General features: G+C 33.2%; 3 protein-coding genes across 4 annotated transcripts; 1 reads left to right on the top strand and 2 right to left on the bottom strand.

Moving 5' to 3' along the window:
- Positions 1 to 525: 525 nt before the first annotated feature.
- On the top strand, positions 526 to 1,027 carry LOC17884210 (heavy metal-associated isoprenylated plant protein 47). Its single transcript, XM_023781803.1, has 3 exons — positions 526 to 566; positions 663 to 738; positions 831 to 1,027. Exons 1-3 carry the CDS (start codon positions 558 to 560, stop codon positions 974 to 976), a joined length of 231 nt encoding a protein of 76 aa, XP_023637571.1. The 5' UTR covers positions 526 to 557; the 3' UTR covers positions 977 to 1,027.
- A 291-nt stretch (positions 1,028 to 1,318) lies between these two features.
- On the bottom strand, positions 1,319 to 5,052 carry LOC17884658 (external alternative NAD(P)H-ubiquinone oxidoreductase B2, mitochondrial). 2 transcript variants are annotated; one of them, XM_023781276.1, is made up of 10 exons: positions 4,842 to 5,052; positions 4,119 to 4,395; positions 3,624 to 3,827; positions 3,202 to 3,452; positions 2,840 to 3,056; positions 2,631 to 2,735; positions 2,270 to 2,545; positions 2,053 to 2,174; positions 1,805 to 1,924; positions 1,319 to 1,718 (listed from the first exon to the last, which is right to left on the bottom strand). In XM_023781276.1, exons 1-10 carry the CDS (start codon positions 4,928 to 4,930, stop codon positions 1,631 to 1,633), a joined length of 1,749 nt encoding a protein of 582 aa, XP_023637044.1. In that variant the 5' UTR covers positions 4,931 to 5,052; the 3' UTR covers positions 1,319 to 1,630. The 2 variants fall into 2 exon arrangements, with proteins under 2 accessions (XP_023637044.1, XP_006287294.2); XM_006287232.2 differs by having other exon boundaries at positions 3,624 to 3,824; positions 4,842 to 5,051.
- Positions 5,053 to 9,226: 4,174 nt separating this feature from the next.
- On the bottom strand, positions 9,227 to 10,406 carry LOC17883434 (F-box protein At4g05010). The gene is made up of 3 exons (XM_006288707.2): positions 9,958 to 10,406; positions 9,787 to 9,861; positions 9,227 to 9,686 (listed from the first exon to the last, which is right to left on the bottom strand). Exons 1-3 carry the CDS (start codon positions 10,195 to 10,197, stop codon positions 9,471 to 9,473), a joined length of 531 nt encoding a protein of 176 aa, XP_006288769.1. The 5' UTR covers positions 10,198 to 10,406; the 3' UTR covers positions 9,227 to 9,470.
- Between the last annotated feature and the right edge of the window lie 976 nt (positions 10,407 to 11,382).

Below are 11,382 nucleotides of genomic sequence, written 5' to 3'. Positions count from 1 at the left end.
TTTATTTTTTTTCATGGTCTTTTCTAAATTATTCTCCCCCTTCCCCTCTTCACCATTTCTTTTGGATTATGTTCATCTTATGTAAAAATTGATATTTGTCTATGCCAAAGTAAATTGATATGTGCAAATTTCTTGTTTACATTTGTTTCATTGGTTTGGTTTATATTCGGAAAAATACGAATAAGGGACGACTTTTATTAGTTTTTCTTTAGGCCTTCTATAATGCAGGACCGGTCCTCACGATACTAACCCTTGTGAGCTAAGCTAATATATTGTTTATTGTCCACTTAAATGTCAACATTAATACTACATTAAAGGACTTGACTACGAAGCAGTTGAATGAAAATTTCCTCTGCGATTTCGTGGCATTGACAACCAATGGATGAGAAATATGTATACGCGGCCGGGTTAAGCGATATATGCATGTGGCAGAAGAAATTGAGAACAATCACTGCCCTTTATATATATCATGTATTCTTCCCACGCGTAAAACTATATAATCACGTAAACCAAAAGAAGAAGAAAAGAAGTTTCATTTTCTCCCAAGACGTTCCAAAATGCCCAAGGTAATAATCTATATATATGCTTAACATTTTTTGTTTAAAAAGTCTAAAGTATATACGAAAGGTTTTAGGATGAATCTATTAGCTTTTCATGAGCAGAAAATCTTGATATCGGTGAGTATGAGGTGCGAAAAGTGTCGTTCAGAAGCTCTCAAGATTGGAGCCAAAACCACTGGTAAGATATCTCATTTTATTTAAACCTAGTAAATTATATACGTTTTATAGTTCTTGCTTGAATGATCTCATGCTTTAATAATGGAGCTGCAGGAGTGACATTTGTGGGAATAGAAGGAGAAGAGAAAGACAAAGTGGTGGTCATCGGAGAAGGAGTCGACGCCGCATGCTTAGTTGTTCGCCTTCGCAAGAAAGTTGGTTTTGCTGATATTATCAGCGTTGCTGATGTTGACTCTTAACAAAACTAAGTCTTATTCTAGTATTAACTCTTTTTTATTTTTATTTTTTCCTAAAACAACTTTTCGACTATTAATTATGTAATTTCTCCTTTTTTTCAGAAACCATATATGTATAGTTTTACATTATCGCAATTTCTCTGGCCATATTAAGAACGAAAGAGTTTAAGAAAAAGTTATAATCATTTCATATTGTGGTGTTAAAAGTTAAAACCAATTGAAGCTATGATAAAAGTATTCTTGGGGAAAAACATAAGAAAAGAAAAAAAAGATAAACAAAATTCCATTATGTAATCGGACTTGAAACAAAATTTGAGGAAAGGGCTTACAAACAAACAAACAAAATATGAAAGAAATGGTAAAAAGAGCCACCTGAAAAATATTTAGCAAAAACTGAGAGTGCAATTCTCGGCACTAGCGAATATGGCCAACCCATCGTAGAGAGAGGCAATCTCTCCTCGTTACTAGTGGAGGTCATGGTCATTATTTTATTACAAAATATAAAAGCCGAATTTTGTGGTTTTAAAGGGGAAACAAAACTTTGTACTCATGAGAAAGTTAGTGTAAACTCGTGAGAGGAGGAGAGTAGATAGATCTGCTGTTGTATTTGGGAATTGGGGTTTGGCATGAGTTCGATGCGGGGGTGGTTTAAATCAATCAGATGCTACTTGAATCCCTTCCAAAGATGAAACGCCTCATCCAATCCGAAACCACTAGCACTCTCGTACGCCAGCTCACTTGCTTACTGTTCCAAACCATTAACATGAAAATTCAAAAAATATTGTTTGTAGTAGATTTCTTCAAAAAGTAAAAGTTAAAAAATTCCTTTACCTTGCGTAGACGGAATACCAGAGCCACTGGCTGCTGTGTCCAATAGAGACCCAATCTCCTGGAAGTTGTGCTGCCGTTTGTTCCCCTCCCAATGGTGCAAATTGTCCCAAATGCCTGTACCTGTGTTACACCCGCAGAGATTTAAAACCAAACCATAATCGAAAACACCAAACCTGATTTCACAATTCTTTTGAAGTTGTCTATTGATTTGGTTTCATCAACAACAAGACTTTTTTGGGAGGACTAACCTGAAGGGGCGGAAACGGTGACGACCTTCTCCTCTCATCCTAATGGGACCTTCTGGATTCTTCTCACACTCTTCCATACGGTCAAAGCATTTAGCTAGGTAAGCACCTTGCTGAGCAGCAACCTTAAAAATATCCATATATAACAAATTTGAGCAAACAAGAGTTTTTATCAGAGATGAACGAAGACTTAAATATAGCTAAACTTCAACCAAATTACCTGTGCTGTAGCTGGAAGAAATTTCACTTGTGAGTCCACCTGAGAAAGAGCAGATTTGAATTCTTCGATCTTCAGTTCGATGTTCTTCTTGGATCCATCATCAGTTTCGGCTTCTTTTAGAAGATCAGCAATGCCACGCATACGCTTACTCTTCAAGTAGAGCTCCACTTGAGGGTATCTAACACAAATGTCATCCATTGCTTCTTGAAACTCTTTGAGAGTCAGTGTCCCAGACTTGTCTTTGTCTGCTTTGCTAAATATAGCAGAAACATCCTCCTGCAACATGAAGACATTGAGATTTTTGGTCTATAATCTAAAACATTAATCCAGATTTTAGGAAGCAATAAAAGTTTCAAGTTACCATGACTTTGCGCTGGTTGATTGTTGCGCAATCACCAAGGGCATATATGCTATCACATCCTTCTACGCGAAGCCATTCATCAGTTGCCAGAGCACGTCTATTACCCTGCAATTACAAAGAACTTTTCTCAGAGCCAGTTGATCAAAGTGTTTGCTAGGAAATGTTGAAGATTGTAGTGTGTATGAGTTTATTTAAAGCACATTACTTACCTGACCAATTTGTTTCATAAAGTCTTTTATGACAGGACGAGTTCCAATACCAGTTGACCAGACAATCATTCCATAAGGAATGGAAGAAACCTCTCCTCCTTTGGTTTTAGCAGCTATATCTTTCTCATTCACTTTAGTTACCATGGAGCCAAGTTTCACATCAATTCCATCTCTGCTAAACTTTTCTTCGGCAAACTCAGTAATTCTCTTGTCAAACCTGTGAAAGAAAAGCTTCCAATTGAATCGATATACAAGGTTTTATGGAAACATGAAACTCAATGATTGTTCAAGCTTGAACAAAAAAAAAAATAAGAAGAAGAAGATTGAGCATGATTCAGAAGTTTATAGGCAAGAAATTCTACATGGTCAGGATGTGGTCTGCGGCCTCCAGAAGCGTGATCCGCACTGAACCCTTGGCTCTAGGGTAGAGACTAACTAGATCCTCAGTAACAAAATCATGCAGTTCAGCAGCAAACTCAACACCTGTTGGCCCACCACCAACAACCACAAAATGCAGAATTCTCTTCCTCTCTTCATCGCTTAGTTCTGGTAGACTTGCCCTCTCAAAGAGATCAATAACAGTTTTACGGATTTTCTGAGCATCTTCAACCTCCTACAAGCAGGCATTGAACCGATAAAAACCATCAGAACTTTTAACAAACCATACAAATGATCAAATCAATATATACTTTCATATATTTTTTAGCAGTAATATCATTGCTTACAAAAAAAAAAAAAACATACCAAGAGGTTTATAAAGGAGTTAAGAGCCCAGAAAACTTACTTTCAGAAAATGACAGTTCTCCTCCACTCCGGGTATGTTAAAGGTATTAGACTGAGCTCCAGTTGCAATTACAAGGTAGTCATAGTCAACCGAAAATTCTTTCTTTCCATTTGAAAGGCCTTGTTTGGATCGGCAAAAAACTTTCTTGCTTGCTGGATCAATTTTGAAACATTCTGCCTCCAGGTAAGACGTATCAACATTCTTCTATTTGTAAAGACATTAAACGAGCTTGCATTAGCATTTTTTTCAACAAAAGAAAATATCATACTTTGCAAATAGAAGAAGCATCATCGTAATTGGTCCAGTACATACTCATAACTAACAACCTTGAGCATCTTAAACAAAAAATTGCTAGTATAACAGAAGTTTGTCTACTGTTTATACCATTCACAAGCCAGTCTACTCAATATTATATACTATTTCACAGAAATATAATGGAGTACTGTAGTAAGTAAGCAGAATAGAAAAAGAAGACAAAATTGCAAGCACAGTTACCTTTCTTCCAATGTTACGGATAGGCTCAACAACACTGCGAGCTTCAACAGTTCCACAAGTAACACTAGGTAGCAAAGGTGTGAAGGCAAAGTAGTTTCGAGGCGAAATAATCTGAACCTCATATTGAGAATTATTCAAATTCTTCAAGAAACTAGTTCCAGCCCAACCAGTTCCAAGCAGCACCACCTTCTTCTTCCTGGTTCCAGTTTCAACAAGAGCAGCACCGTTCGCTCCATAAGACGCGTTTGCCTCAGAATAGGCTATAAGTCCACCACCACTGTGACAATGTTACAGTACATATCATCAGTATCTAAAAAAACTCAAATCTGAATCAAATCTTAGCATTATAGACACAAACGACAACGAAATAAAAAAAAATCTGAGATCTGGAGAATTCGACAATCAATTCACAGCGTTAATCCAGGACATATTAAAACACTATAGCATAAACAAAAATTGCAAACACAGAGAGTATCATCGAATCAGATTTGTGACGAAAATCAAATGCGTTCTTCCAGAGAGATTCAGAATGTAGGAAAAGCAAGTGTTGCGTGAATCATACAACCAAGAGAATCTCTGTATCCACTAGTTTATTTTTTTTAATTTTCGTTTTGTGTTCTGAAGAATCTGTTCATACGTTCTAGGTTTCAAATCTCTGTTGTAAAAGGAATCAACAAGAAGAGATCATAGAACGCGAAAAAAAAAAAAAGTATGGAAATCGACCTGATGGTGGAGACGACGAGGATTCTGGTGAGAGAAGGATGATCTTGAAAAGCTTTGGAGAATCGCTCAAAGACACTGAAATTTCTCATATTCACGCTTGTTCTTCGATTCAATCGCAGAGGAGAGGAGAGGAGAAGAGAAAGAGATTTGATAACGAACAAACAAAGAAACAGTAACGCCAAGTATCCTGGAGAATAGAGAGAAAAAAGAGAGAGAGAGAGATCTGGAGGGGCCAAGACGAATGTGACGGTGGAGAAGTAGTGTTTGGCGAACGTTTTGGTTGACCACGTGGCGTCCGTGGAATATTCCAGTCAAATAATACAAAAATTAAATTGAAAGAAATAAAAAACGAGGCCAACGAGGTTGTGATTGGTTGAGAATATTTCTATTTCATTTTTATTTAAAAATTGTTTTTCGTAATATATTAAAAAACACTTTCGACACGTATTAATTATGACATTTTAAACATATTAAATTGTTGAAATTGTGACGGTGAGTGTATAAAAAAATTATTTAATGATCTAAAAGGCTTGGTGACCAAGGCCAGCCAGATTTTATTTGAATCTGATTTTTATCTGACCATGTTATATTTCAATTATTATTTCATTTTCCGTCGACAACGTTACAATTTATAAACTTACAATACAACTAGTATAAACAAATCGTGACGACATAACCATTTACCATTAGACAACAAATTCAAGTTTGTTTGTTAAAGATGATAAAACTAGCTAGATACTTCAAGAATCAAATAATAGTCAAACAATATTTTTCTATAGACGAATATTAATATAGGAAAAGCGAACTACTTGCCACACACAAAAAAAAAAAAAAAAAAAAGAAGAAAAACAGTTTGCTTTCGTATATACAACGCAACCATATTTTCATTTCATTTATTAGTTTTTATTTATTATCGTCATATATGTTTTTTCTTCATTATTTAAAAACATAAATATCTCTTGAAAATATATATATTGATAACAATGGGAATATGAATCTTCTTCTTGATATCCTCCATCATCTTATTATTCTTCTTCATGTATAACTTTAGCTAGATTTTCAATGGAGCTCCCGATTTTCAAGTTCTATTCCACGAAATCGACATGAGAGGAGTTATAAGAGTTTGACAGATATTTATATTAATGAACATTGACATAACGAATAGTCAAATGATAGAATAGTATAAACCACATTGTCTAATATATAATTTTCGTTATACATAATTATCGCTAACTACTACTAGTATGTTTTACTTATATAATTGTACATTCATAGTATGTATTGTGAATTTGTGATGTCATATCGCAAAAGCGTAAAAACAGAAAATTTTAATGATTTTTTTTTTTTTTTTTGGAATGAGAACAACTAACGTATATCATGTTTTTTAAATGTTAAAACGTGAAAATAATAGATTGTTCATCACTTCTAAGTCATTTTTCTAACAAAAAGGCTCATACGTGTATTATTCATTTTTTGGTGTATCCATAATTAGCCTCCTTGTTACAATTGATCTTCATTAATTGATCCTTTTATGATTCTTTTCCCCAATGCATAAGTTAAAGCTTTTAACCATTAACAATAGTAAAAAAAAAACACATCAAAAGTTTTTATATATGGTGTTTCTACCACGTAAAATTGTTCTAATGTATACTTTTGTCTTTGATGTCTGTTTAAATCTCAAACCAACTCTAGAAGACTAGACTAAATAAATCTCAAAACTTTGTAATTATATTATCATTTAAACCATTTACATATATAGGTCAAGTATAGTTTAAACCGCAATAAATAAAGCTCAAATTTTGAGTTCTCTGACCGCTTAACCACTATAAATGTTGGTTAGATTCAAACTATTATAGTGAGGTTTCTTATGTTTTTTTAAAAAAATCTCTATTAAATAGATGATTATATATTCATTGAAGGTCCATAATTTGTTTTATGAAGAAAAAAAGTTGTATGGTTAGTTCTTAGTTGTCACCGAATATAATTTACTCGTCAACTTAGACAAAGATTTTGATAGGCACCGAAGACGCGTAATACTTTGATTTCTCATGCGAAATTGATGGGTTGTTTTGTGGCACTTTTTTGCTGGTCAATGCCCCAAAAAGTCGTTTTCCGTTGAACTCTTCTTCTTCTCTTGACCACTAAATTAAAGATTTACCTGAAGATTATAAAAGCTAATTGAGTAACCTTTAATCCAAAGTTTAATCACCTGTTTCGAAAATAATAATAAAAATTATTTAGTTGGTGTTTTGTTAACTTAGTCCATGTCCTACGTTATGATACTATATTTTGTATTTTGTGGTTGTAACGAAGACTTAAAAGATAAGTGCCACTTGGTTAAATACGCGCTAGATTAGTGGAAGATGAAGGAGGTTTTTTTTTTTTTTTTTTTGTTGCTGGAATATGTTAATATGATATCATTAGAGAAATGAAATAAAGGTTTTACAAAATAGTAATATCTATGTAGAATACAAAGCTAGAATAAATTTGAGAGAAAGTTCTGGGAGAAAAACAAAACTATAGGATCCAAAGCAGCATCAGCGTATGCCATTGTGTCTTCGAGCTGTGATGGTATTACGAAGTGAGTGTAAGTTGTGAAACATATTGTTCCTCTGTTTCCATATACTAAAGATTGAAGCTTGGGCAACAACTTTCTTGATGAGAGAAGGTGCACTGGGGGAGCTTTGTTGAAGAGACCAGCTTCCAAATTATTATCATATGAACAATCTACAAGTAATCAGGAGATGATGATGATTGATGATCTCTAATTGCTCTATTTGGTGATAGCAAAAGCAGCACGCTTAAGATGATGGATGGACGTTGGTGGGTCATTACTTATCATTTAAAGAACAATTAGGGACGATCAAATCGGATTGCAAGAGCTTGCTTGCTTGTGTTGTTGGGTCATCAAAACATTATTAGTTGGAGATTAATTAATGACCCACTCTTTGACCTAAATCTGACCTTCCACTTTTCATGGTCCGATTGCAAAATACAATATTGACTTTCATTTCACATATTTAACAATCTACTAAATATTTCCTTTAAAAATCAACTAAATAGTTAAATTTGTAAATAATATAAGTTTAGGAAAAATATTCAATGAAAAAGAAAAATATTATAACTTTAATGTAAACGGACGGTACTGAATTCTATGTTTTAGATAGTTTATAAATGTTTAGTTTTACTTTTTTAAATCCTAAAACTTTTGCAAATTAAAGACAAATGCCTATGATCGGTGACCAACATTAGAATTTGGATTTAACAAGAAAAAAAAAAGCATTTGAATTCGGATGTGTATGACCAAAGATGCCACGAAAATGTAATAAAGAAAAAAACCACATGAGACGTTAGAACCATTTTCGACCAACCATGTGTCATTTAGTTGGTTTGATGAGCTTTACACGAAATGATCATTCAACACAACACATTGGATTTGCGATTATTAATGTATGGTTTATGCTCAACCCACGTAGTTCGGACAAAAGCCACTTTAGTAAGCATTTTTCTAACATGAAAAAAGAAAAAGAATGGATGGTTCTACACTTCCACCACACTCTCAACAATTTCGAATACGACATTTTTGTGTATAGGAGAAAGAGAGAGATCGATCAATCGATCATGGGTTCGATTATTTACAACTTTCCAGATAACCAAACATAGCTGTCGGTGAGGTTTTGTAATAATAAAAGATACAACTTTCGTGAAGTGAAGCTTCTTTGTTTTGCTATTTTTATAGCATTTTACCTATCTTTCTTCTTCATTTCTTTATACAAGCCACATGTGAAGAGCAATCTATTTTGAGCTGTGGATCGGCCTGGAGTGAATGAATATGCATTATACGGCATAAAGTCTGCATAATAATTTAATCTGACACACACAATTGTAATCTATTCATATATGCAAATCTTTTAGATTCATTCAATTTGTTCACTTACATTAGATTATTGAACAAAACAAACAAATAGGAGAAAGTCAAGAATTTGCAGAACTAATATTTTTTTTAAAGAAAATATTATATGTGTTATTTATGTTGGAGTAACATGCAAGTTTAAGTAAGTGTTTGGAAAGGTTATTAAATAAACACAATAAATATTTTTCATCAGTTCTAAATGAAAATTCCAACTTTTACTTCATCTTTTTTTGGCCAAATAAAAATCCAATTTTTACAAGAGAGAACTTCTCATTTGACCAAAATTATTAAATAAGCAAATCTTTCAGATTCATTTATGATGTTTACTTTAACATATAAGAATTTTTTTGAGAAATATGAGAAAGTCAAGAAATTTTCAGAATGAACAAAAAAAAGAATCTTAATAATTTCTTTTTAAATGGAAAAAGGACAAAAAAATCAGTACTTAGGATACTCTGATCACAAGCCAAAATAGGAAAAAAATATAATTTTTATTCACAAATAATTTTATAATTAAACCTTCCAAGAGTCTGCAAATAATAGTTATATTCACATGATGATCAGTAAATATAATAATTAAAGAAAAAGCTTCAATGAAAAGAATTGAAGCAAAAGCAAACTCTTCTTCTTCTTCTATGTCTTCTTCTTGTTCTGTCTCTTTCTTTCTTTCCTTCTGCACACACAAATTAGCTGAGATCGAGCCTCCTCTTCAATCATCATTTAAACAAAACCATAGAGATATTTGACAAATCTGATTCCCGATTAATACTCCTCCTTCGAACTGGTGCATTGGGTGGCTCAATCTCATCGCTCTGATTACTCAAATCCGAATTCGAATTTGAATCTTCCTCCATGATTAATACAGCTTCTCTAAAAGGAAGTCTCTTCTTTGGTGTGCTATAATCAAAATGCGACTTCTTTGCTTCTATTACCTAAAATAAACCATCAAAATACAATAATTAATCATTTTTGCTTAATTAGAAATATTTTGAACGATCCCAAGAAATGAAAAAAAAAAATGAAAGAACTCACAGCTTTTCGTATTGTTTTAGATACACGTTTCAGTGTAGAGAGGTCCTCGTGATCCACATGACAAAGTACTCGAATCTGCAATCAAAATTAACAAATCGAAATCAAAATCACACAAATTACAGAGGAAAAAAACTCTGTATTTTTTTATAAAAAGTAAAAACGAAAACATACCAAAATATCTTGATGAAGGGATTCAAGAAGAGACCGGTTAGATTCTTGCGGCGGCGGCGGCGGTGAAGAATCATTTGCTGCAGCCGGATGAGCTAAAAGATCAGAATTTGATTTAGAAATGAGAATCCTTTTCCTCCCTAACCCACGAGTAAACCTCACAAACCCTAACCCTAATCCTTGGTACTCACGATTTTTCGACTTGATGATCTCAAAACCACCACCGCCACTCAGAAACGCCATAGCTTTATAAATAGTTTAAACTGAATACAGAAAGGAAGAGAAGCTGATGGATCATACAGCAGAGAAAGAAAATAAAAAAATCCAAGAGAAGATTTTTTTTGAACTGAGGAAGTAAGAAACTAAAGATTATATGAATCGTCGAGAATCTTAAACTAGAGATTTGATTGATGAAAAATAAAAATAAAAACGAATTAAGGAAGAAGAAAAAAATAAAAGCTGAAAAATGGATCAGCTTAATATATAAATAAACCTTCCATATCCGTGTTAGCCGGTGAATTAAAAAGTATGACACGTGGAGTTATATAATTGGTTAGTTGAGTAAGTGGTGATCGTGGTCGGTCGGTCTTTTTCGGCTGGCGTATAAGAAAAAGGGCAGTGTCGGTTTTTTAACACGGTGGAGAGAGGAATCATGTGAGGTACGGAGCACGGATTAATCGGTGCGTCTTTTCGACGCGTGTACTTTTGAACGGTGTGATTGTTTTTGGTAACTTAGCGGAGAAGAAGGGTTGACTTGAGTTTTGTTTGTGTGCTCTTATTGGATTCCGTTAAAAGGAGGTTGACGGCGATCACTTGATTCTCCACGTGCGAATATAAAATAATTAAAAATATTTAATTTTCAAAAGTGGACTGAATTTACGAATATGCCATGCTTTGCGGTTAAGTTTTTTTTTTTTTTTTTTCAATAATCGAAATTTTTCTTTTCATTTTGGGGAATAAGAAAGTTTGGGATTGGGAAAGTTTTAAAAGTTTGGGGGACTTTGGGATTGGGATAGTCAAAGTAATTCACTAGCACATAAAATTATATTATTACCGAGTTAAGTTTTGATCGGTTGTGTTATGTAGAAGACCAATGAGTAATGCTTTAAAATTAGGTAGGCAATTAATATAATGACAATTTAATTTTTTTTTTTTTTTTGGTTTTAGAGCTTTGAACCAAAAATTTAAATACTCACTCCGTTTTCACATTTAATATTTTTTAAACTTTTATTTTTGTTCCATTTAAAAATAATTTCTCAGATTTTTATGCATTTGTTATATTTTTGTTTAATAATTCGTGACTATTTAAATTCTCCAGTATTTTTTCTATTGGTTAGATTTGTTTGATGATACAATATTTATTATTGTTTAATCTTTATGTTCTTAGCCAAAAACTCTTATATAATGGAACGGAGAGAGTATTCATTA

Source organism: Capsella rubella, unplaced genomic scaffold, assembly GCF_000375325.1.
Source record: "Capsella rubella cultivar Monte Gargano unplaced genomic scaffold, Caprub1_0 scaffold_6, whole genome shotgun sequence".
NCBI lineage: Eukaryota > Viridiplantae > Streptophyta > Magnoliopsida > Brassicales > Brassicaceae > Capsella > Capsella rubella.
Note: the sequence above shows the minus strand (reverse complement) of the source record. Positions and strands in the feature narration are given on the sequence as shown.

Coding starts and splice junctions, on each gene's coding strand:
- LOC17884210 (XM_023781803.1), top strand. Junction 739..830: donor GATTGGAGCCAAAACCACTG/GTAAGATATCTC, acceptor ATGGAGCTGCAG/GAGTGACATTTGTGGGAATA.
- LOC17884658 (XM_023781276.1), bottom strand. CDS start 4,930: ATGAGAAATTTCAGTGTCTTTGAGCGATTCTCCAAAGCTTTTCAAGAT. Junction 3,453..3,623: donor AGAACTGTCATTTTCTGAAA/GTAAGTTTTCTG, acceptor GCCTGCTTGTAG/GAGGTTGAAGATGCTCAGAA. Junction 1,719..1,804: donor TGGTATTCCGTCTACGCAAG/GTAAAGGAATTT, acceptor GGTTTGGAACAG/TAAGCAAGTGAGCTGGCGTA.
- LOC17883434 (XM_006288707.2), bottom strand. CDS start 10,197: ATGGCGTTTCTGAGTGGCGGTGGTGGTTTTGAGATCATCAAGTCGAAA. Junction 9,862..9,957: donor CCCTTCATCAAGATATTTTG/GTATGTTTTCGT, acceptor TTTTGATTGCAG/ATTCGAGTACTTTGTCATGT. Junction 9,687..9,786: donor CTAAAACAATACGAAAAGCT/GTGAGTTCTTTC, acceptor GGTTTATTTTAG/GTAATAGAAGCAAAGAAGTC.